Source organism: Salvelinus fontinalis, chromosome 33 (assembly GCF_029448725.1).
Source record: "Salvelinus fontinalis isolate EN_2023a chromosome 33, ASM2944872v1, whole genome shotgun sequence".
Classification (NCBI taxonomy): Eukaryota; Metazoa; Chordata; class Actinopteri; order Salmoniformes; family Salmonidae; genus Salvelinus; species Salvelinus fontinalis.
The window spans coordinates 27124971-27141300 of record NC_074697.1 but is presented as its reverse complement, the minus strand read 5'-3'; the positions used below and the strand labels follow the sequence as shown (position 1 = coordinate 27141300).

At 40.5% G+C, this 16330-nt stretch overlaps 4 protein-coding genes across 5 annotated transcripts; all 4 read right to left on the bottom strand.

The window, feature by feature from the left end:
• Positions 1-1844: 1844 nt before the first annotated feature.
• Positions 1845-4768, bottom strand: foxg1c (forkhead box G1c). Its single transcript, XM_055894895.1, has one exon. The coding sequence runs from the start codon at positions 4679-4681 to the stop codon at positions 3401-3403; it is 1281 nt and encodes a 426-aa protein (XP_055750870.1). The 5' UTR covers positions 4682-4768; the 3' UTR covers positions 1845-3400.
• A 1233-nt stretch (positions 4769-6001) lies between these two features.
• pglyrp5 (peptidoglycan recognition protein 5) lies at positions 6002-7425 on the bottom strand. Of its 2 annotated transcripts, none has more exons than XM_055895453.1 (4): positions 7094-7425; positions 6720-6915; positions 6512-6630; positions 6002-6423 (listed from the first exon to the last, which is right to left on the bottom strand). In XM_055895453.1, exons 1-4 carry the CDS (start codon positions 7110-7112, stop codon positions 6251-6253), a joined length of 507 nt encoding a protein of 168 aa, XP_055751428.1. In that variant the 5' UTR covers positions 7113-7425; the 3' UTR covers positions 6002-6250. The 2 variants fall into 2 exon arrangements, with proteins under 2 accessions (XP_055751428.1, XP_055751429.1); XM_055895454.1 differs by having other exon boundaries at positions 6720-6912; positions 7094-7424.
• A 193-nt stretch (positions 7426-7618) lies between these two features.
• polr2i (RNA polymerase II subunit I) lies at positions 7619-11207 on the bottom strand. The gene is made up of 6 exons (XM_055895457.1): positions 11042-11207; positions 8866-8920; positions 8628-8701; positions 8417-8491; positions 8194-8245; positions 7619-8051 (listed from the first exon to the last, which is right to left on the bottom strand). The coding sequence occupies exons 1-6, from the start codon at positions 11101-11103 to the stop codon at positions 7989-7991; spliced, it is 381 nt and encodes a 126-aa protein (XP_055751432.1). The 5' UTR covers positions 11104-11207; the 3' UTR covers positions 7619-7988.
• Positions 11208-11275: 68 nt separating this feature from the next.
• Positions 11276-14793, bottom strand: LOC129831899 (complement C1q and tumor necrosis factor-related protein 9-like). The gene is made up of 3 exons (XM_055895456.1): positions 13999-14793; positions 12063-12119; positions 11276-11851 (listed from the first exon to the last, which is right to left on the bottom strand). The coding sequence occupies exons 1-3, from the start codon at positions 14045-14047 to the stop codon at positions 11454-11456; spliced, it is 504 nt and encodes a 167-aa protein (XP_055751431.1). The 5' UTR covers positions 14048-14793; the 3' UTR covers positions 11276-11453.
• Between the last annotated feature and the right edge of the window lie 1537 nt (positions 14794-16330).

Sequence of the window (16330 nt, the reverse complement as noted above, 5' to 3'; positions counted from 1 at the left end):
TTCAAAGCTTGACTATCGTTATGAAACATACACCCTCTACCTGTCTCAGCCAAACAGCCCCTTCTCACTCACTCTCTTCCTTAATGGGGGAGCCTGTCATAAGTCCCAGATGAATTCTTACAGAGAGGCTGGGATTATTGACTATTAGCTGTGCATACACCCATGTGAAGGTGTGTGTGTGTGTGTGTGTGTGTGTGTGTGTGTGTGTGTGTGTGTGTGTGTGTGTGTGTGTGTGTGTGTGTGTGTGTGTGTGTGTGTGTGTGTGTGTGTGTGTGTGTGTGTGTGTGTGTGTGTGTGGTCTAGCTACATGGTCTTGTTGAGCACAAGCTGCCCCTGAGTGCTCAGACACATCTTGAGGCCTGCCTCAGTCCCTCTCCTCATGCTGATTTACTCTCTGCCCTGTGGTACTGTGAGTCTGCTGGCTGGGTGATTTAGAGGTGTGGGGTTATTATCAATGCCTGTCAGAGGATGGCTGTTATTTATTACTGAATTCACAGCAAACAGGATTGTATTACAGTTGCCCCAGGACACACAAAGCCCCATTCTGTACAAGCTTACTTGTTGATTCACTCTCTATCTTGCTCTAAGTGGTTATACCACAATTACTCATGTGCGTAATGAAAATGTTATTATAATCTTTGTATCTAGACCCTAAGTTTGCCAACAGTGTTGGTGTAAGGTTACATGAAACATCCTAAGAGCAGTATCCTGGTCTAACCGCAGCCGACTGTGTTTGAGACTGGGCTGTCTAGGAAAGGTGGCTACAGTCCACATAAAGCCTCTTTTGTTTGATAGAGGCACACTTCCAGAAATCTGTCCTTATCTGTGTCCTCACACATCTATTTTTATTCAATTATATCTCGAATGAGCCCCAAGAAAGGTAAGGAAAAGTTCATCAGGCGGTGATGTCATGTGCAGGCGAAACAGTAGAAGTAGATCAATGAGATCAGCCAGGCTATGATGTCTATCTCTCTCTCTCCCTATACATCTCAGTCAAGGCTGGCTCTGCATGCCCTTTATCACACTGACATGTTTGTAGTTTCAGATTTGAACTTTTGATGATCTTTAAGTCCCAGTGCAGTTAAAAACGTGATTTCACTGTGTTTTATATTTATTTCCACAATATGAGGTTGGAATAATTCTGTGAAATTGTGAAAATGATGATAATACTATTTTAGTGTAATAGCTGTTTGAAAAGACCACCTGAAATTTCAGCCTGGTCTGGTGGGATAGAGTTTTGACCTTCCATGTTGACATCACCATGCAGTAAATGAGTTAATAGAACAATAAGAAAGATAGTTCAAAACCTCTCTGACACTAACAGATAGTTTTCAGTTTTCCCCTCCCACTCCCAGACAGTCATAGCAAAATTATTGCTTGAGAAATTGCTCTTTGCTAAGAAGCTATTTTTTATTATTTTTGACCATTTCAATGTAAAACAATCATAGTAAGGTGCTTAATTGTTACCCAGGTATTGAGATGAAAACAGCTGCATTGGAACTCTTTCAGATACAGCAGCATGTGGAGGTGGGTTTCATCAGCAGGTGCTAATGAAGTTTCTGTTCAAATATGACCATGAGTGTTGAGCTCAGCTATTGAATGGGCTGGGGGAATGTGTGTGTGTTGTGTGTGTTTTGTGCGTGCATGTGTGAGTGCTATTTGGATGCAGCTGGATTCCTTCTGGACTCATTGACACTCTCTTCCTGTTCCTCAAGTATCACATAACCGGCTGTTATGTTTTGAATGCATATGTAATAAAACTCATCCCTTTTATATCACTATTTTTGTTTTTATTGCACACACAATATAAAATGGATCAAATCAATTACACGTATAGCCTACAGTATATGACATGCACAGAGTTCCCTGTAAACAAACATTTTCAGGCTTAAAAGGGAAAAAGATAGCTAGTGCAGATATAGTACAAATCATGCAAGACATACAGTCACCATCTCTGGGATGAATCATTTCTCAAAGCATATTTAGTATAGTTATTTTCTAAAATGTAAGAAGTGCATAACACAGCATTGTGTTCATATTGAGCATTGAGACAATTGAGATACATTTACAAACACAAATGGAGACAATCACTGCAGATTTGATTTTGAAGTAATAGGCTAGTGCAGACAGAGAGAACTCTTAGCCTATATATTTTTATGAGGAACTTTTACTTTTAATTCAGGAACATCAAAAATAATTCTGGACTTTTGTCTGTAATGTATACATTATTTTAATAGCATCAGAGTAAACACTATATTTCCAATACTTTTTCAGACATGACCAAAGATTTCGTTTTTAAAGGGCAAACCATTAATTACGCACAGCCTTCCTCAAGCAATATCAAATCAAATCAAACTTTATTTGTCACATGCGCTGAATACAAGTGTAGACTTTACCATGAAATGCTTACTTACAAGCCCTTAACCAACAGTGCAGTTCAAGAAGAGATAAGAAAATATTTACCATGTAGACACAAATAAAAAGTAATAATAAAAAGTAACACAATAAGAATAACAATAACGAGGCTATATACAATAAGATTGATAGAGGACATTTATGAAGACAATTGTTATTTCAAGTTAGTTTTAAGATAATAACAGTGAATTGTTAAAACACATCCAGTTGTCAGAAGATATGTTATATTAATGGAAATATCTGGAGAGCACCTATGGAACACAGTCGGACAAGATATTTTAATTTTTTAAAATTTGAATTAAATGATTCATGTTTCATATAGCCCACATTGCTAAGAACTAGGCCAGCGAATCGCAAAACGAAGTTATAACACCAAGAACGAAAAAAAACGAATACAAACTTCACAGAGAGTGATGGTTTAGCCTGTGTGTAAAAGTAGCCAAAACGATGATGCAAAATCTCGCAATAACAACCTCGACCATGATAATTACATTCACAGATACCAAATTGTTTGTTATTTTCACGACATTATTCCTCATTATGAAACTCTTACTTCATGCGAAATAATTAAAATACAACATAATTTTCTCATCTCTCTTCATCTTGTGATGTATAGTTAGTCGTCTATTAAAATACAAAATAAAATACTAACGAAAGGAATATATATTTTTTAATGATCTGAACGCACCACAAATATTGACCATTCGTGAAATAATACAACATGAATATAGGCTATTGCACTGAAAACAATTTTAATGGTGAATGGCGTTTTTTGTTGTTGATACGTTTAGATGAAATTGGACATTAAAGCGTGATTGGCAATTATTTAAAACATATTAAATAATTGTTTTCTTTCCAAAGACAGATATGCCTATTTGGGAAATAGCAAACTCACATAAATTATTTGAATAAATTTCGCAGCATTGGTAGACATTAGAAAGATTTAATCCATAAAGAGAAACTGACGTTTTTAATTTAAATATGGTCATTCCCCTGCATTCCAAGAAAGATTGGTGTTGAGGGAGCTCATGGGGCTGCTTGAGGGGAAATAATTAGGGAACTCCGCACACAAACTCCCCAAGCAATCCGATGGCCCATTTTTTCCGGAGTAAATGGGTCCGGCTGGAGATGCCTTGGTTGGGGGGTACTCCTCCTGGCACCATGTATTGAATGTCGCCGGGTGGGGTACCTGGTGATGCGAGTAAAAATAACTAGCTTGTCGGTTGAGCAGGTTAAAGGGACAAGGGTTAGGGAGAGACAAAGTGCATGGCAACGATGAAGAGGCGAATGTTGTGGCTGCGTTCATTTGGTGATGGCGACGGTACTGCGCGCCTGCACCCATGCCAAAATAAGATGACTCCTGGTTTGTTTGGAAGAGTCGTTCTGCTCCAGTATTTATGGCACTCATGTGGTGTGACCGTTGAGAAAGGATCGAGGTGGCATAGTTGGAGTGATTGGGCACTACACATGACCCCATGCCCGGGTGTGAGTTCGCATGAGGTTGAAGGTTTAGAAACGATGGCACCGGCCAATAAAAGGACCCAGTGAACGCCAGCCCGGCGGCAGTGGTGGAGGTCAAACGGGCACCCCGTTTTATTGCCAGCTTTGTCTGGGTGCCCGCCGTGGAACGGCGCCGGAGTTTACCAGTTGTGCCACCTATGAACACGTCCTCGCTTGAAGGGTCAAGCATCCAGTAGTTGCCTTTGCCTGGGTCATCATAATGGCGAGGTACTTTGACGAAGCACTTGTTCAAACTCAGGTTATGTCGGATTGAATTCTGCCATCCTTGTCTATTTTCTTGATAGTAAGGGAAGTTGCCCATTATGAACTCGTAAATGCCGTTGAGCGTAAGCCTTCGCTCCGGGCTCTGGCGAATAGCCATCATTATCAATGCGTTATAGCTGAAAGGAGGTTTCTCCGGTTTAGCTTTTCCCTCTACTCCTCCACATGTCTTCACCTCTCCCACTCCATCGGTATCTTCTCCGTCTTCCCTTTCTCCATCTCTGGAGAGTCGTTTGTCCTCTTGGACTGCGTATTCTTTATGACAGTTCTTGTCTCCATGTAAATCATATGTTCCATCTTGAGCACAAACTTCTTTAGGCCTAGTAGATGGCCCCGAAGAAATGTGTTTTCTGGAAAGATGCCCATCCAGCACGGCACCGTCATCACTCATCACCCCCTCTCGTCGAAACAGCAGGCTGCTGATGCTGAATGAAGACTTGTGGAAAAATCTGACAGGGGCTTTCAAATCCTCCATGTTCAACATCACCCACTTCCCGCGGCGTCTGGCAGTCTGAAGAGAAGGAACGTCTAAATCCACGAAATAATACGCACGTCGTCTTGGGGTGCCAAAGACAAAATGCGCCACTCGTGCTTAAACTCCTGCTCAACAATCCTGATCCAAACATGCATAGTCACAAAAGCCGTATACTACAAACTTTGCGATTAGTTTAGTGCGCTACCAATTTCACTGACTGACAGATGAACTCCCAGGTTCAATTATAACACTTCCGAGGAGCGTGAAACTCAAACCTCTCACCTGCGTCTCGCCCTCTGGGACCGCCTCTCTCCACTCCTTTCCGTCTGTTTACACAATAACCTGGCAAACAGCCCATCAATGCCGAATTAGGTGAAGGTGTGTACGTAATTCAGGAGTAGGTAAACTCGTAAAGTAAGTAAACAAGCGGAGAACTTAAACGAGACATAGTTGCGGGGCAGATTGTGTAGCCTAGACGTCTGGCTGGAGAGCATGCAGCTTCCTGCACAACAGTTGACAGGTAAGGCACACAGTATGAAGCCGCATTTATGTTTCACCTCTATTTTCTCAATTTGATATGGGGTCCCCTTTAATACTCCATCATGCAATACAAGTGTACACTTGTTTGGAATGTTGCCCCTTACGCATAGCTTACAAGGTTGAAACATCTACAGCTTTTCTACCTTTGACAAATAGTTTTATTAGATTTTTTTTGTGATTTGAGAAGCCATTTCAAATAATCCCAAAATCTTAAACTCATCCAGGACAAAACAGCAAGTCAGGACAAGATATGTTGGCCACCCAAAATTGAAATCCCATCCAGTTTTATGTCAATAGTTTGTACTTGTTCAGCAGCATATTTTTTTTATTTATTTACTCAGTATAAGTTACCCTTACACCCTTCTCAGTTCTTATTTCCTAGAACACCTTATAGCAGCACACTCATAGAAAAAGGAACATAATGGTATGTGGACAATTTTATGTGAATACCCAAATAAATAATAATGTTTAGTCTAATCTAAACAGACGCATTTTACAACCTTAATATTTTGCCTCTACAATTACACTGAATGGGTGGCGATTTACAACAGATTTCTGAAGCCGCTTGCACATCAATTGCCAAATCATCAATCTGACAAACTGTACATTGCTCACATATGTCCTCTACAAAACACAGATATATAAAGTGGTCTAATGGTCCACTACATAGCTGATTCAAATAATCAAAGCTTGATGGTGAGTTGGTCATTTGAATCAGCTGTGTAGTGCCAGGGCAAAAACACAAACGTGCACCCAGGGGGGCCCCAGGACTGAGTTTGGGAAACTCCATTACCAAATCAAATTTTATTGGTCACATACAAGTGTTTAGCAGATGTTATTGCGGGTGTCGTGAAATGCTTGTGAAAAAAGAGTATGCGTTATAGGCCATGGCTACGATAAAGCGTCATTGCCCCATCTAGTGGTTTAAAAACACACAAGGAAGTCCCAAAATGTTCAGTGTGCTGTTCAGGGTAATCTCTTTCACCGACTCTCTCTCTGTCGAACCAGTAGCAATTGAGCCTGTGGAAGAGGTTATGTTCAGGGAAATTTGAGATGTTTTAGTGCAGCATATAGTCTCTCCCCAGGACATTTGGTGTCCCCCAGGTCTCTATGCCCAAGCAGGGTAAATCCAGGGTGCAAATGCCCCTGGGAAACCCCACACTGCAGGAGCTGTTTAACAGATGACAGGGCTGCTGGACTGGGGCTCTCATCTGAAACAGAGAAGCGAAACCCATTGGCACCAATGCCTTACACACTGTAATGACTTGGAGATGAAAAGTCCAATATTGTGTTTCTTACTGTTGAAGTTGCCCATGAGGGCAATGCCCAAAGAGTCACGGTTATTGTCCTTGGTATGTGCACCCACAACACCCCAGCCTCGGCCCTCATACACTGTGCAATCTCCCCCAATAAGAAAGCTGCAAATGCAAGAAAACAGTTATTTGCATATAGTATTATCCTGACACAATGAATGATATAAAACACCAAGAAAGGAGAGGTCACTCACTTGTATCCAATGTCATCAAAGTTCCTATCCTGCATATGCATTGTCTGTATGTGGATGAGCTGGTCCATACATTCTCGGATGCCCCCACAGTGCAACAGTGCAGTGTGGTGTATGACAACTCTTTGAGCAGGACACTTAAGGGTCTCCCGGCATCGAGGGGCTACTGCTCCCCACTGTTCCCGAGTAACCACCTCTACTGAAATGCATGCATATGGTTAACAAACCACCAATCTGTCGTGGTCCATATCCAAACTATAGACCTAACAATTCACTTTCGTTTACCCATTCATAACAAAGTATCATTCCTAGATCTCAAAGCATTATCAGAAATCTTAATCATTACCTTTCGATAGAACTCATAGGTACTTCCTTACCATTGACTCTTAAATCCATGTATTATACTATCCAGACTTGCTTTTGATTTAGTCGCTAGAGACCATTGAAAAGAGGCAGTTTCCTTGACGTTCCTTAGAACAAGTTGTTAACAACACATTGTTAAAGGGGGCGTGGACTGTTTCTCCAGCGGGTTATTACATGTTTTGCGTACTTTCCTTTCACGTGCATGCCAATCACATTAGTCATGCGTTTCTCAATGACACTGTAACTCTGTGGGTCTAAAAACAACGGAAAAATACACACATTGGGAAATACACTGCAGTGGCCAAACAGGTAGGCCTAGAAAAAAAAGGGAAGTCGAAGCCACACCACTAAAGAGGAACATTTCATATGCCCAGTTATAAAACACAATACTTTTTTTAACCATCTCTATTTCAGCTCTTTTGGGATGGCAAGCATTGCAACAGAGATTGGTTCACAGGATCGTGTAACCATGGTAATTCAGGAAATATTTAATATATACAGTGTCAATATATACAACAGTGAAATCAGAAGCATTTAACAAAAGTTGTATTTTTTTATTTTTCCCTGTTCAAAAAAAGAATAATTAGACAAATACCTGAAAAAAGTACTAGAGCTAATACATTATTAACACTATGTCCCAACAGTTAGGTGTTCCTCCACAACAAGGTAATACATGGGATTTAAGTGGTCCATACAAATCTTAGCAGTTCCACGACGTACACGCCAACAAGGTGATGAAGAACTAACACAAAAAGTTAGTATTCCTGTTAATAAAGTTTCTGATTTGGCAGAGTATTTTCGACCCACATAACGATCAGTCATTATGATTTAAACCACAGTGAACCAGTGAGACACAGTAGCCTGTTGGGTGACAGCAGATGCCGTGGATGCATACATCTGACCTCTTCTTCACTCCGTCCAGCGGTGTCCACAGTGAGGGGCCGTGCAGACATAGTACAGCCTCATGGCATCCTACATAGAAAATAAAGCAGTTACTTTCATATATATACCACATATTAATGTATCCATATGGCTCAGTGGACTCTAGTATTTCTATATTTGGCAAACTCTTTGGGGACATGGAATGTTCTATAATGAAAAAATAGCAACGCACCTCAGCCTTCATACTGTGGGACTGGAAAAACACTGCCTCCTTGTGACCGCACCTGAAAAGAGAGAAAGGGGATCAATGTTAGATTTATTTGGAAGTTATTTTGAATTGATAGAGGTGTTTGTGAATTGAAATAGTGTGGAGAAATTGCCTGATTTCAGAGAGCTAAAGGCGGAAGATAGAGAGAGTGTTTGTTCGAGTGTGTGTGAGTGTTGGCCACTCTCACTTTGGGCAGGGGTGATCCTCTGTCCGGGGAAGCGTTGGATCCTGGGACACATCTGCAATTATCTGCGTCAGCTCACTGAGGAGAGAAGAGAGAGAAGAGACAGAGAGAGAAGAGAAAGGGTTGAGAAAGATAAGACAAATGACTTAATTTCCCATGACAGATGTATATTTCAGTGTCTGAGAATAAGTGGTGGAAAATAGGGATCACTTACTCAACTTCGTGGGTGATCTTGTTGACATAGATGCAGCTGTTGTCTGCTTCTTGTTGATAGTCACAGTTCCTGCACTATTGAGATACACAGCAGAGTCAAAAATGGCTACTACATTCATGCATTTACTTGTTTCAACAATTGAATGCTCAAACACTTTCAAACCAATAAAGGCAGTGCATGAAATTAGCTAACTACTGTAAGCCATTTGCAGTGGGTATATGAATGTCATCACACTTACTGCATAGAGCAGGATTCGATTCTCCTTGTCTTCTTTGGGATACAACATGTTGTTGCTAAAACAGAATGAAACAATGTTGTTATAACATTCTAGCTAGTGTTAAGATAATGGGCTTAATGACAACCCAGAGATGGCGCTAGTGGGGGCACCTATCTAGGATAGCTAAACAGGTGCATTATGATTGTCTGATTAGGATGTCGTGACAGGTAACACCTGAGTAAAGGATTATGCTTGCATCTCATCTAACTCTCCGACGAGAGTTATTCACATATTAACATGGGGTCAGAGAAATGAACCCAAAGCCAAGCGCTACGGAAAAGAGGATAAGGTATGAGGACAATGTAATCGCTGTCGGATAAACGCAAACAAGTGGATCAAATGAGTGAGGAAGGAGAGCCTGCAATGTCTCTCAGTCAAATTCCGGTGCCTAGCGACATCGACAAGAAAGGCGATTTGTATCAAAACTGGTTATTTTTCCGTGGTCAGTGGGAGAAATATGAAATCGCTACGGGCTTAGATTAAAAAAGACCCGCATCAGAGTAGCAATACTGCTTAGTATAGGCTGGACACCTGAAATGTTGTAACAATGCTTTTTTCTGATAACTAACTCATTGCATCTGCCGTGGAGCCCAGTTTCATAATATTACCATATGTCCCAGCTGCTTTCCGTAGTTTTGAAGTAATCACAAAAAAAACAGGCCTTATTTAGGGCATTTTCACCCTGCCAGCTCCTATTAGTTCTATTGAGCACCGGGGTACCAACTCGCCTTCCAAATGTTCTATTCCCAGCTTAATGTTGTACTTCACAATTCCTGCTTCGCTATTGTTGGCAATGAGATCTGCCCACGTTGCTGGTAGTTAAAATGTAATTAACAACAAATTACTCATGGAACTCTGAGGTCTTCCCATTGTTTACTATAGGGAAATAGGTATATCTGTCTATTTGGCCAAATATCTGACAATGCATATATTTCGATTTTTCCCCCAATTTGGAACCATTTTAAAACATGATAATCTCCTCTGTCTAATTATGTAAGGCTGGGTAGCTTACTCAGTTGTCATCAAACGCTAGCCTCGAAATACCATTTGCCCTTGGAACGCTGAGCCCCCCCCATTGTTTTCCCATGGAGAGGCATACTGGTGTATTTCGCCAAATATCTCGCAATGTGTATATTTAGATTTTTTCAAGTCGGGCACAATTTTAATCAGGATAATCTCTTCTTTCTAACTACATAAGGTTGGACAGTGTACTCTGCTGTCAACGATCGCTAGACCAGAAATAGTCAAAAGTTGCAATTTTTCCCTACTTCACCGTTATGCAGACACATACACTTGTCACTATCGAGGTTTACTAATTTACTATTCTAGGTTTACGAATTCTAAGCGTCACTCCAGTCAAAACAGGCTATGTGAATGTCTGATTCCATTCATTTGCTATGGGCTTGCGCTAGTGTTCCAGTTTAGCCAACGTTCTGTCATTTTTCAGCATTGGGTGTATTTTGACTCGTTCTATTTTCCAGCCTACTTGGAAGAGTGCCATATGCTTCAGCGTCACCTATATCTGTGTGAAGATGCCAGAAATTGTTCAAAGAAAAACTTTGACGTTTTACAAAGACATTTTGAACTCAATCGTAATGTGAATTATGAAATATTCATATTTTTTTAACACGAACAACTCAAGCAGAGACGCCTGGTCTATGTTGTGAGACTGAGTCAATTGTCTAGATTCATGTGATTTCAAGTCAATGAGACGAAATGATCATACAGACTTGTGATTGACCGTAAAGATAATAGTAAGAGCAAGTATGCTGCGCGAACCACAATTTACGCGGACTAAAGCCACGTATCTATGCAGAGCAAGCACAATTCTTTACTCAGGTATTACAGGTCACGCCATCCTATTCAGATAATGTTACTCATTATGCACCCGTTTATCTATCCTAGATACTACAGGTGCCCCACTATCTCTGGGTTGGCATTATACCCAATATTTTCATATATAACACGTTAATTACCTCGAGAACTTAATACCATTTTAGACTATCTGGTACCGTCAGAGAGAATAAGGATTGCGACTCAATTTCATAGCTACTAATAGTATTTAGCTAGCAGCTAGCTAGCTACAGTAACGTTATACACTTTCAAAGTGAACTTCTTTATAACCATCCGCTCTTACCATTCTTGACAAAATCGAATCCCAACGAATCCTGGTTCATATGTACCACCCTCTATATCCATTTGAAATGGTTTACAAATAAAAATTAACGAAATAATGAATAACTCTGAATTTCTGGCTAGCTGTGTTGTTGTCTCCCGCTTCCACGATGAAAACAACACGCACGCGCACAAAATGTTAGAGAATTCGATGGCAGTTTATTAGTTGCAGCGCCACCTGCTGTGGAGGACTAAATGACACCCAACATGCGTGTGTCGTTCCGTGTTTATTATTATCATAATATAAAAAATGCGTTGTTCTTAACCGATAAAATGCATTATCAATTTAATTACACCACTGAGGAGTTGAACACAAGTAAATTGGCACTAAATAAATACATACCAGGACACCCTCTTAGTATGCAATGAAGTTATTATGCCAAAAGAAACCCAACAAACACAGTGTCATTGTCTTCAGTAGCAAAAATGTCATGTCTTGTAGGTCCCCACAGATTAACCCAAACCTGGTCTCCTTCAGTGAGCTCAACCACACTACCAATGCTGACTACCTGGCAACACTTGTTTGGCAGGCTGGTGTGGTATGCTGAGACAACCCGCTGGCCATTCTTTAAGATACTACACTGGGTGCGGCCGTAGGTGGACATATGCAATGTGAAGTGGTACAAGCCAGCCAGCGGGCAGTTGAATTTCCCTGTATGAGTAGTATAGCCGTCTCCCTCATTGACCAGGACGTTGGCAAACTTCAGGATACTGCTGTGAGTTGGGTAGCTGTCACAAATGTTTAGTTTGGCTGTGAAGGCTACAATCTTTCCTAGAATGGAAGAATGAACAGATAGAGAGGGAGAGAGAGAGATCAGTCCAGGCCTAGGGCATTTGATACATGCTCAAATATTTGCCAATAAGATGTGTACAAATTCTTCCTTTTCACAGAAATTATGAAAATACAGATGCCATAAGATATATGTGAAATGCACATATTGTGTCAACTTTACAACAGTATACAAAAGAGTTAGAATGCCTACTTGGTTTGGGACTCACTGGGCCACACTCTGTTGAATCAGGATTGGTGGGTTTGGGTTCTGTGTTCCAGAATACAATAGAGTTGTTTAGCTCTGTTTCACCGTAAAGGTTTGTCAGTGACATTCATCATATGTCATTTACAAGTGCATTGGACTATTGCATACATACAGAGATCTAGAATCTATTGTAAAAAATATACAGAGTGCCTTCAAAAAGTATTCAGACCCCTTGACTTTTTGCATATTTTGTTACATTACAGCCATATTCTAAAATGTATTAAATAAATGTAAAAAAATCCTCAGCAATCTACACACAATACCTTATAATGATCAAGTGAAAACAGTTTTTTTGACATTTTTTCTCATTTATAAAAATAAAATAAAGAAATACTTTATTTACATAAGTATTCAGACACTTTGCTATGAGACTCAAAATTGAGCTCAAGTGCATCCAGTTTCCATCGATCCGCCTTGATATGTTTCTACAACTTGATTGGAGTCTGCCTGTGGTAAATTGAATAGATTGAACATGATTTGGAAAGGCGCACACCTGTCTATATAAGGTCTCACAGTTGACAGTGCATATCAGAGCAAAGAACAAGCCATGAGGTCGAAGGAATTGTCCATAGAGCTCAGAGACAGGATTGTGTCGAGGCACAGATCTGGGGAAGGGTACCAAAAGATTTCTGCAGCATTGAAGGTCCCAAAGAACACGGTGGCCTCCATCATTCTTAAATGGAGTTTGGAACCACCAAGACTCTTCCTAGAGCTGTCCGCCTGGCCAAACTGAGCAATCTGGGGAAAAGGGCCTTGGTCAGTGAGGTGACCAAGAACCTGATGGTCACTCTGTGGAGATGGGAGAAACCTTCCAGAAGGACAACCATCTCTGCAGCACTCCACCAATCAGGCCTTTATGGTAGAGTGGCCAGACGGAAGACACTCCTCAGTAAAAGGCACATGACAGCCCGCTTGGAATTTGCCAAAAGGCACATAAAGAAACAAACCATGAGAAACAAGATTCTCTGGTTTGATGAAACCAGGCTTGAACTCTTTGGCCTGAATGCCAAGCGTCACGTCTGGAGGAAACCTGACACCATCCCTACGTTGAAGCATGGTGGTGGCAGCATCATGTTGTAGGGATGTTTTTCAGCAGCAGGGAGTGGGAGACTAGTCAGGATTGTGGCAAAGATGAACGGAGCAAAGTACAGAGAGATCCTTGATGAAAACCTGCTCCAGAGTGCTAAAGATCTCAGACTGGGACAAATGTTCACCTTTCAACAAGACAACGACCTTAAGCACACAGCCCAGACAACGCAAGAGTGGCTTTGGGACAAGTCTCTGAATGTCCTTGAGTGGCCCAGCCAGAGTCCGGACTTGAACCTGATTGAACATCTCTGGAGAGACCTGAAAATAGCTGTGCAGCAACGCTCCCCATCCAACCTGACAGCTTGAGAGGATCTGCAGAGAAGAATGGGAGAAACTCCCCAAATACATGTGTGCAAAGCTTGTAGCATCATACCCAAGAAAACTCGAGGCTGTAATTGCTGCCAAAGGTACTTCAACAAAGTACTGAGTAAAGGGTCTGAATACTTATGTAAATGTCGCATTTCTGTTGATTTTAATAAATTAGCAAACATTTCTAAAAATCTGTTTTTGCTTTGTCATTATGGGGTATTGTGTGTAGATTGATGAGGGAAAAAATATGTATATCTTTAAAAACATTTTTTTTAGAACAAGGCTGTAACCTAACAAAATGTGTTAAGTCAAGGAATCTGAATACTTTCTGAAGGCACTGTATATGCATTTCACATCATAGGCCTCTTAAAATATAACTATGTATGTGAACAGGATACATGACATTTACAAAGATTATTTGCCCAACCAACCTGTATTTCATTAGAAATAGGTATTTAGGTCACTATTGTGTGAATGTTATTACCAGGCTTAAGGTTTCCATTATTGTCTCCACGGCCAGGTTCAAAATCCATGACTATGTACAACTACAGCTGATGAGTTTACTTCTGTAGAAATGGAGTATAGGCATATTAATTGTTGTTGTGTTAGTTAATTAATGCATGTGAATTAAATATGACTAACTTTTGTTTAAAACATATGTCTGCATTATGAATGTAAATTTGGAAAGAAATCTCAACACATCAAATCTATTTTTAATGTATACAACAATAGTTCGTTTTACCTGTGAACGTCTTGCAGAGGTGATGTTCTAAATATTCGGACTGGTTTGACTACTTGGCTGCTTGCAAACAGACATGTAAAGGCGGTGCTTGTTTCCAAGGTGTGCAAGATGTAAGCAGAATGAAAGCTAGAATAAAACTACAAAGTTTTGAGATGATTCGTGTCAATTCCAAATTGAGAAGAGGAGAATGTGGTGTGTTTGAAAATTGGACAGTTGTAACAACTTTATGCAATCACAACGAGTAAAATAAACAGGAGTTGAACTTTTGAAAAATTGTGTATCGTCAAGCAGGTGGAGCACAACGTCATCACCAACATTCTTGAGGTTCTTTTCATCACTCTAATAACAATAACAGAATTGTTGTAACATGCTGACCACACTGCTCGCTTCATGTGTGCAAGCGTTACAAAATAAATGTACACATACAAGTTATTCAATCATTGCACCCACACTGCTCACGCGCATCAACAAGCATCTGCTAGCCAGGTGCTAAAATATAACTTTGTTCAAATTGTGACCCTTGATGCGCTGCAAGTCCCGCCTCTCCCATCTCCTCATTGGTTTTTAGGAGCATTATTGATTGAAAAGATGAACTAGGGTCCACACTCCAGTCGGTAGTGGTAATGCACCTTAAAGTTGGTTGCCAACCTCCATATGAAGTCCAAAGAAGAAGAGGCATGAAGGAGGAGAGATTGCTACATTTTTACCCTTTTATCTCTGGATTAATTGTCGTAGTAGAGGAACATGTGCATTTCAGGTAAAATAACAACCCAATGTTTATATCCCAAAACAAATTAGCTAGCAATAGCAAGCTAGTTAGCTAAATTGCCATAAATGGTTCATGTTTTTCGACCTGTCCCCAAATTAATATAGTTGGTTCAGAGTTCATTTTGATATTTCAACCTGCATGTCCTGATCACGTCTGGTCTGGGTGGACAAAATCAACATGCGCACGCGGACGAGCGGTCGGGTCAGCATGTTAGTGAGGGGGATAAGTCTTGTTGACATTCAGAAAAGGTGTTAGGTCATTTGATGCAGGGATGAAAAGGAGATTAGGTTGACATTAGACAATATATTTCTGATAAAAATGTACAATCTTTTTAATTGTACATCTTTATCAGAAATATATTGTCAAATTTCAACCTAAAGTAGTAGAACTCTGCCCCAAGTAAGTTAAAGGTAAGTGGACAGAAAATGACACACTAAAATCCGTGAAGTAGTTGGCATCAGTTGCTTGGACTGATAGTGCTACTCTCTGTCCGGTGATTCTGCCGACTAAGGCCAGGTCTGGGGTGGTTGTAACCCAGTCTCTCATTTACAGTGCGTTGCAAAAGTATTCACCCCCCTTGGCAATTTTTCCTAGTTTGTTGCATTACAACCTGTAATTTAAATCGATTTTTATTTGGATTTCATGTAATGGACATACACAAAATAGTCAAAATTGGTGAAGTGAAAAAAATTACTTGTTTAAAAACGGGAAAAAAAACCGTAAAAGTGGTGTGCATATGTATTCCCCCCTTTGCTATGAAGCTCCTAAATTTGATCTGATGCAACCAATTACCTTCAGAAGTCACATAATTAGTTAGATTGTATACAGGTGGACTTTATTTGTGTCACGTGATCTGTCACATGATCTCAGTATATATACACCTGTTCTGAAAGCCCAGAGTCTGCAACATCACTAAGCAAGGGGCACCACCAAGCAAGCGGCACCATGAAGACCAAGGAGCTCTCCAAACAGGTCAGGGACAATATTGTGGAGAAGTACAGATCAGGGTTGGGTTATAAAAAAATATCTGAAACTTTGAACATCCCACGGAGCACCATTAAATCCATTATTAAAACATTGAAAGAATATGGAACCACATCAAACCTGCCAAGAAATGGCCGCCCACCAAAACTCATGGACCAGGCAAGGAGGGCATTAATCAGAGAGGCAACAAAGACACCAAAGATAATCCTGAAGGAGCTGCAAAGCTCCACAGCGGAGATTGGAGTATCTGTCAATAGGACCACTTTAAGCCGTACATTCCACAGAGCTAGGATTTACGGAAGAATGGTCAGAAAAAAGCCA

Bases quoted from the DNA above. Each gene is read 5' to 3' on its own strand.
- foxg1c (XM_055894895.1), bottom strand. From the start codon at position 4,681: ATGTTGAACATGGAGGATTTGAAAGCCCCTGTCAGATTTTTCCACAAG.
- pglyrp5 (XM_055895453.1), bottom strand. The intron at 6,631-6,719 runs GTGAGTGACCTC...TTGCATTTGCAG, and splicing joins TTTGATGACATTGGATACAA to CTTTCTTATTGGGGGAGATT. The intron at 6,424-6,511 runs GTAAGAAACACA...TCTCTGTTTCAG, and splicing joins CCTCATGGGCAACTTCAACA to ATGAGAGCCCCAGTCCAGCA.
- polr2i (XM_055895457.1), bottom strand. From the start codon at position 11,103: ATGGATATAGAGGGTGGTACATATGAACCAGGATTCGTTGGGATTCGA. The intron at 8,246-8,416 runs GTGAGAGTGGCC...CTCTCTTTTCAG, and splicing joins GAGGATCACCCCTGCCCAAA to GTGCGGTCACAAGGAGGCAG. The intron at 8,052-8,193 runs GTGCGTTGCTAT...TTTTCTATGTAG, and splicing joins CCCACAGTATGAAGGCTGAG to GATGCCATGAGGCTGTACTA.
- LOC129831899 (XM_055895456.1), bottom strand. From the start codon at position 14,047: ATGGATTTTGAACCTGGCCGTGGAGACAATAATGGAAACCTTAAGCCT. The intron at 12,120-13,998 runs GTAATAACATTC...TCTGGAACACAG, and splicing joins TAATGGAAACCTTAAGCCTG to AACCCAAACCCACCAATCCT. The intron at 11,852-12,062 runs GTAGGCATTCTA...CTTCCATTCTAG, and splicing joins CCCAGTGAGTCCCAAACCAA to GAAAGATTGTAGCCTTCACA.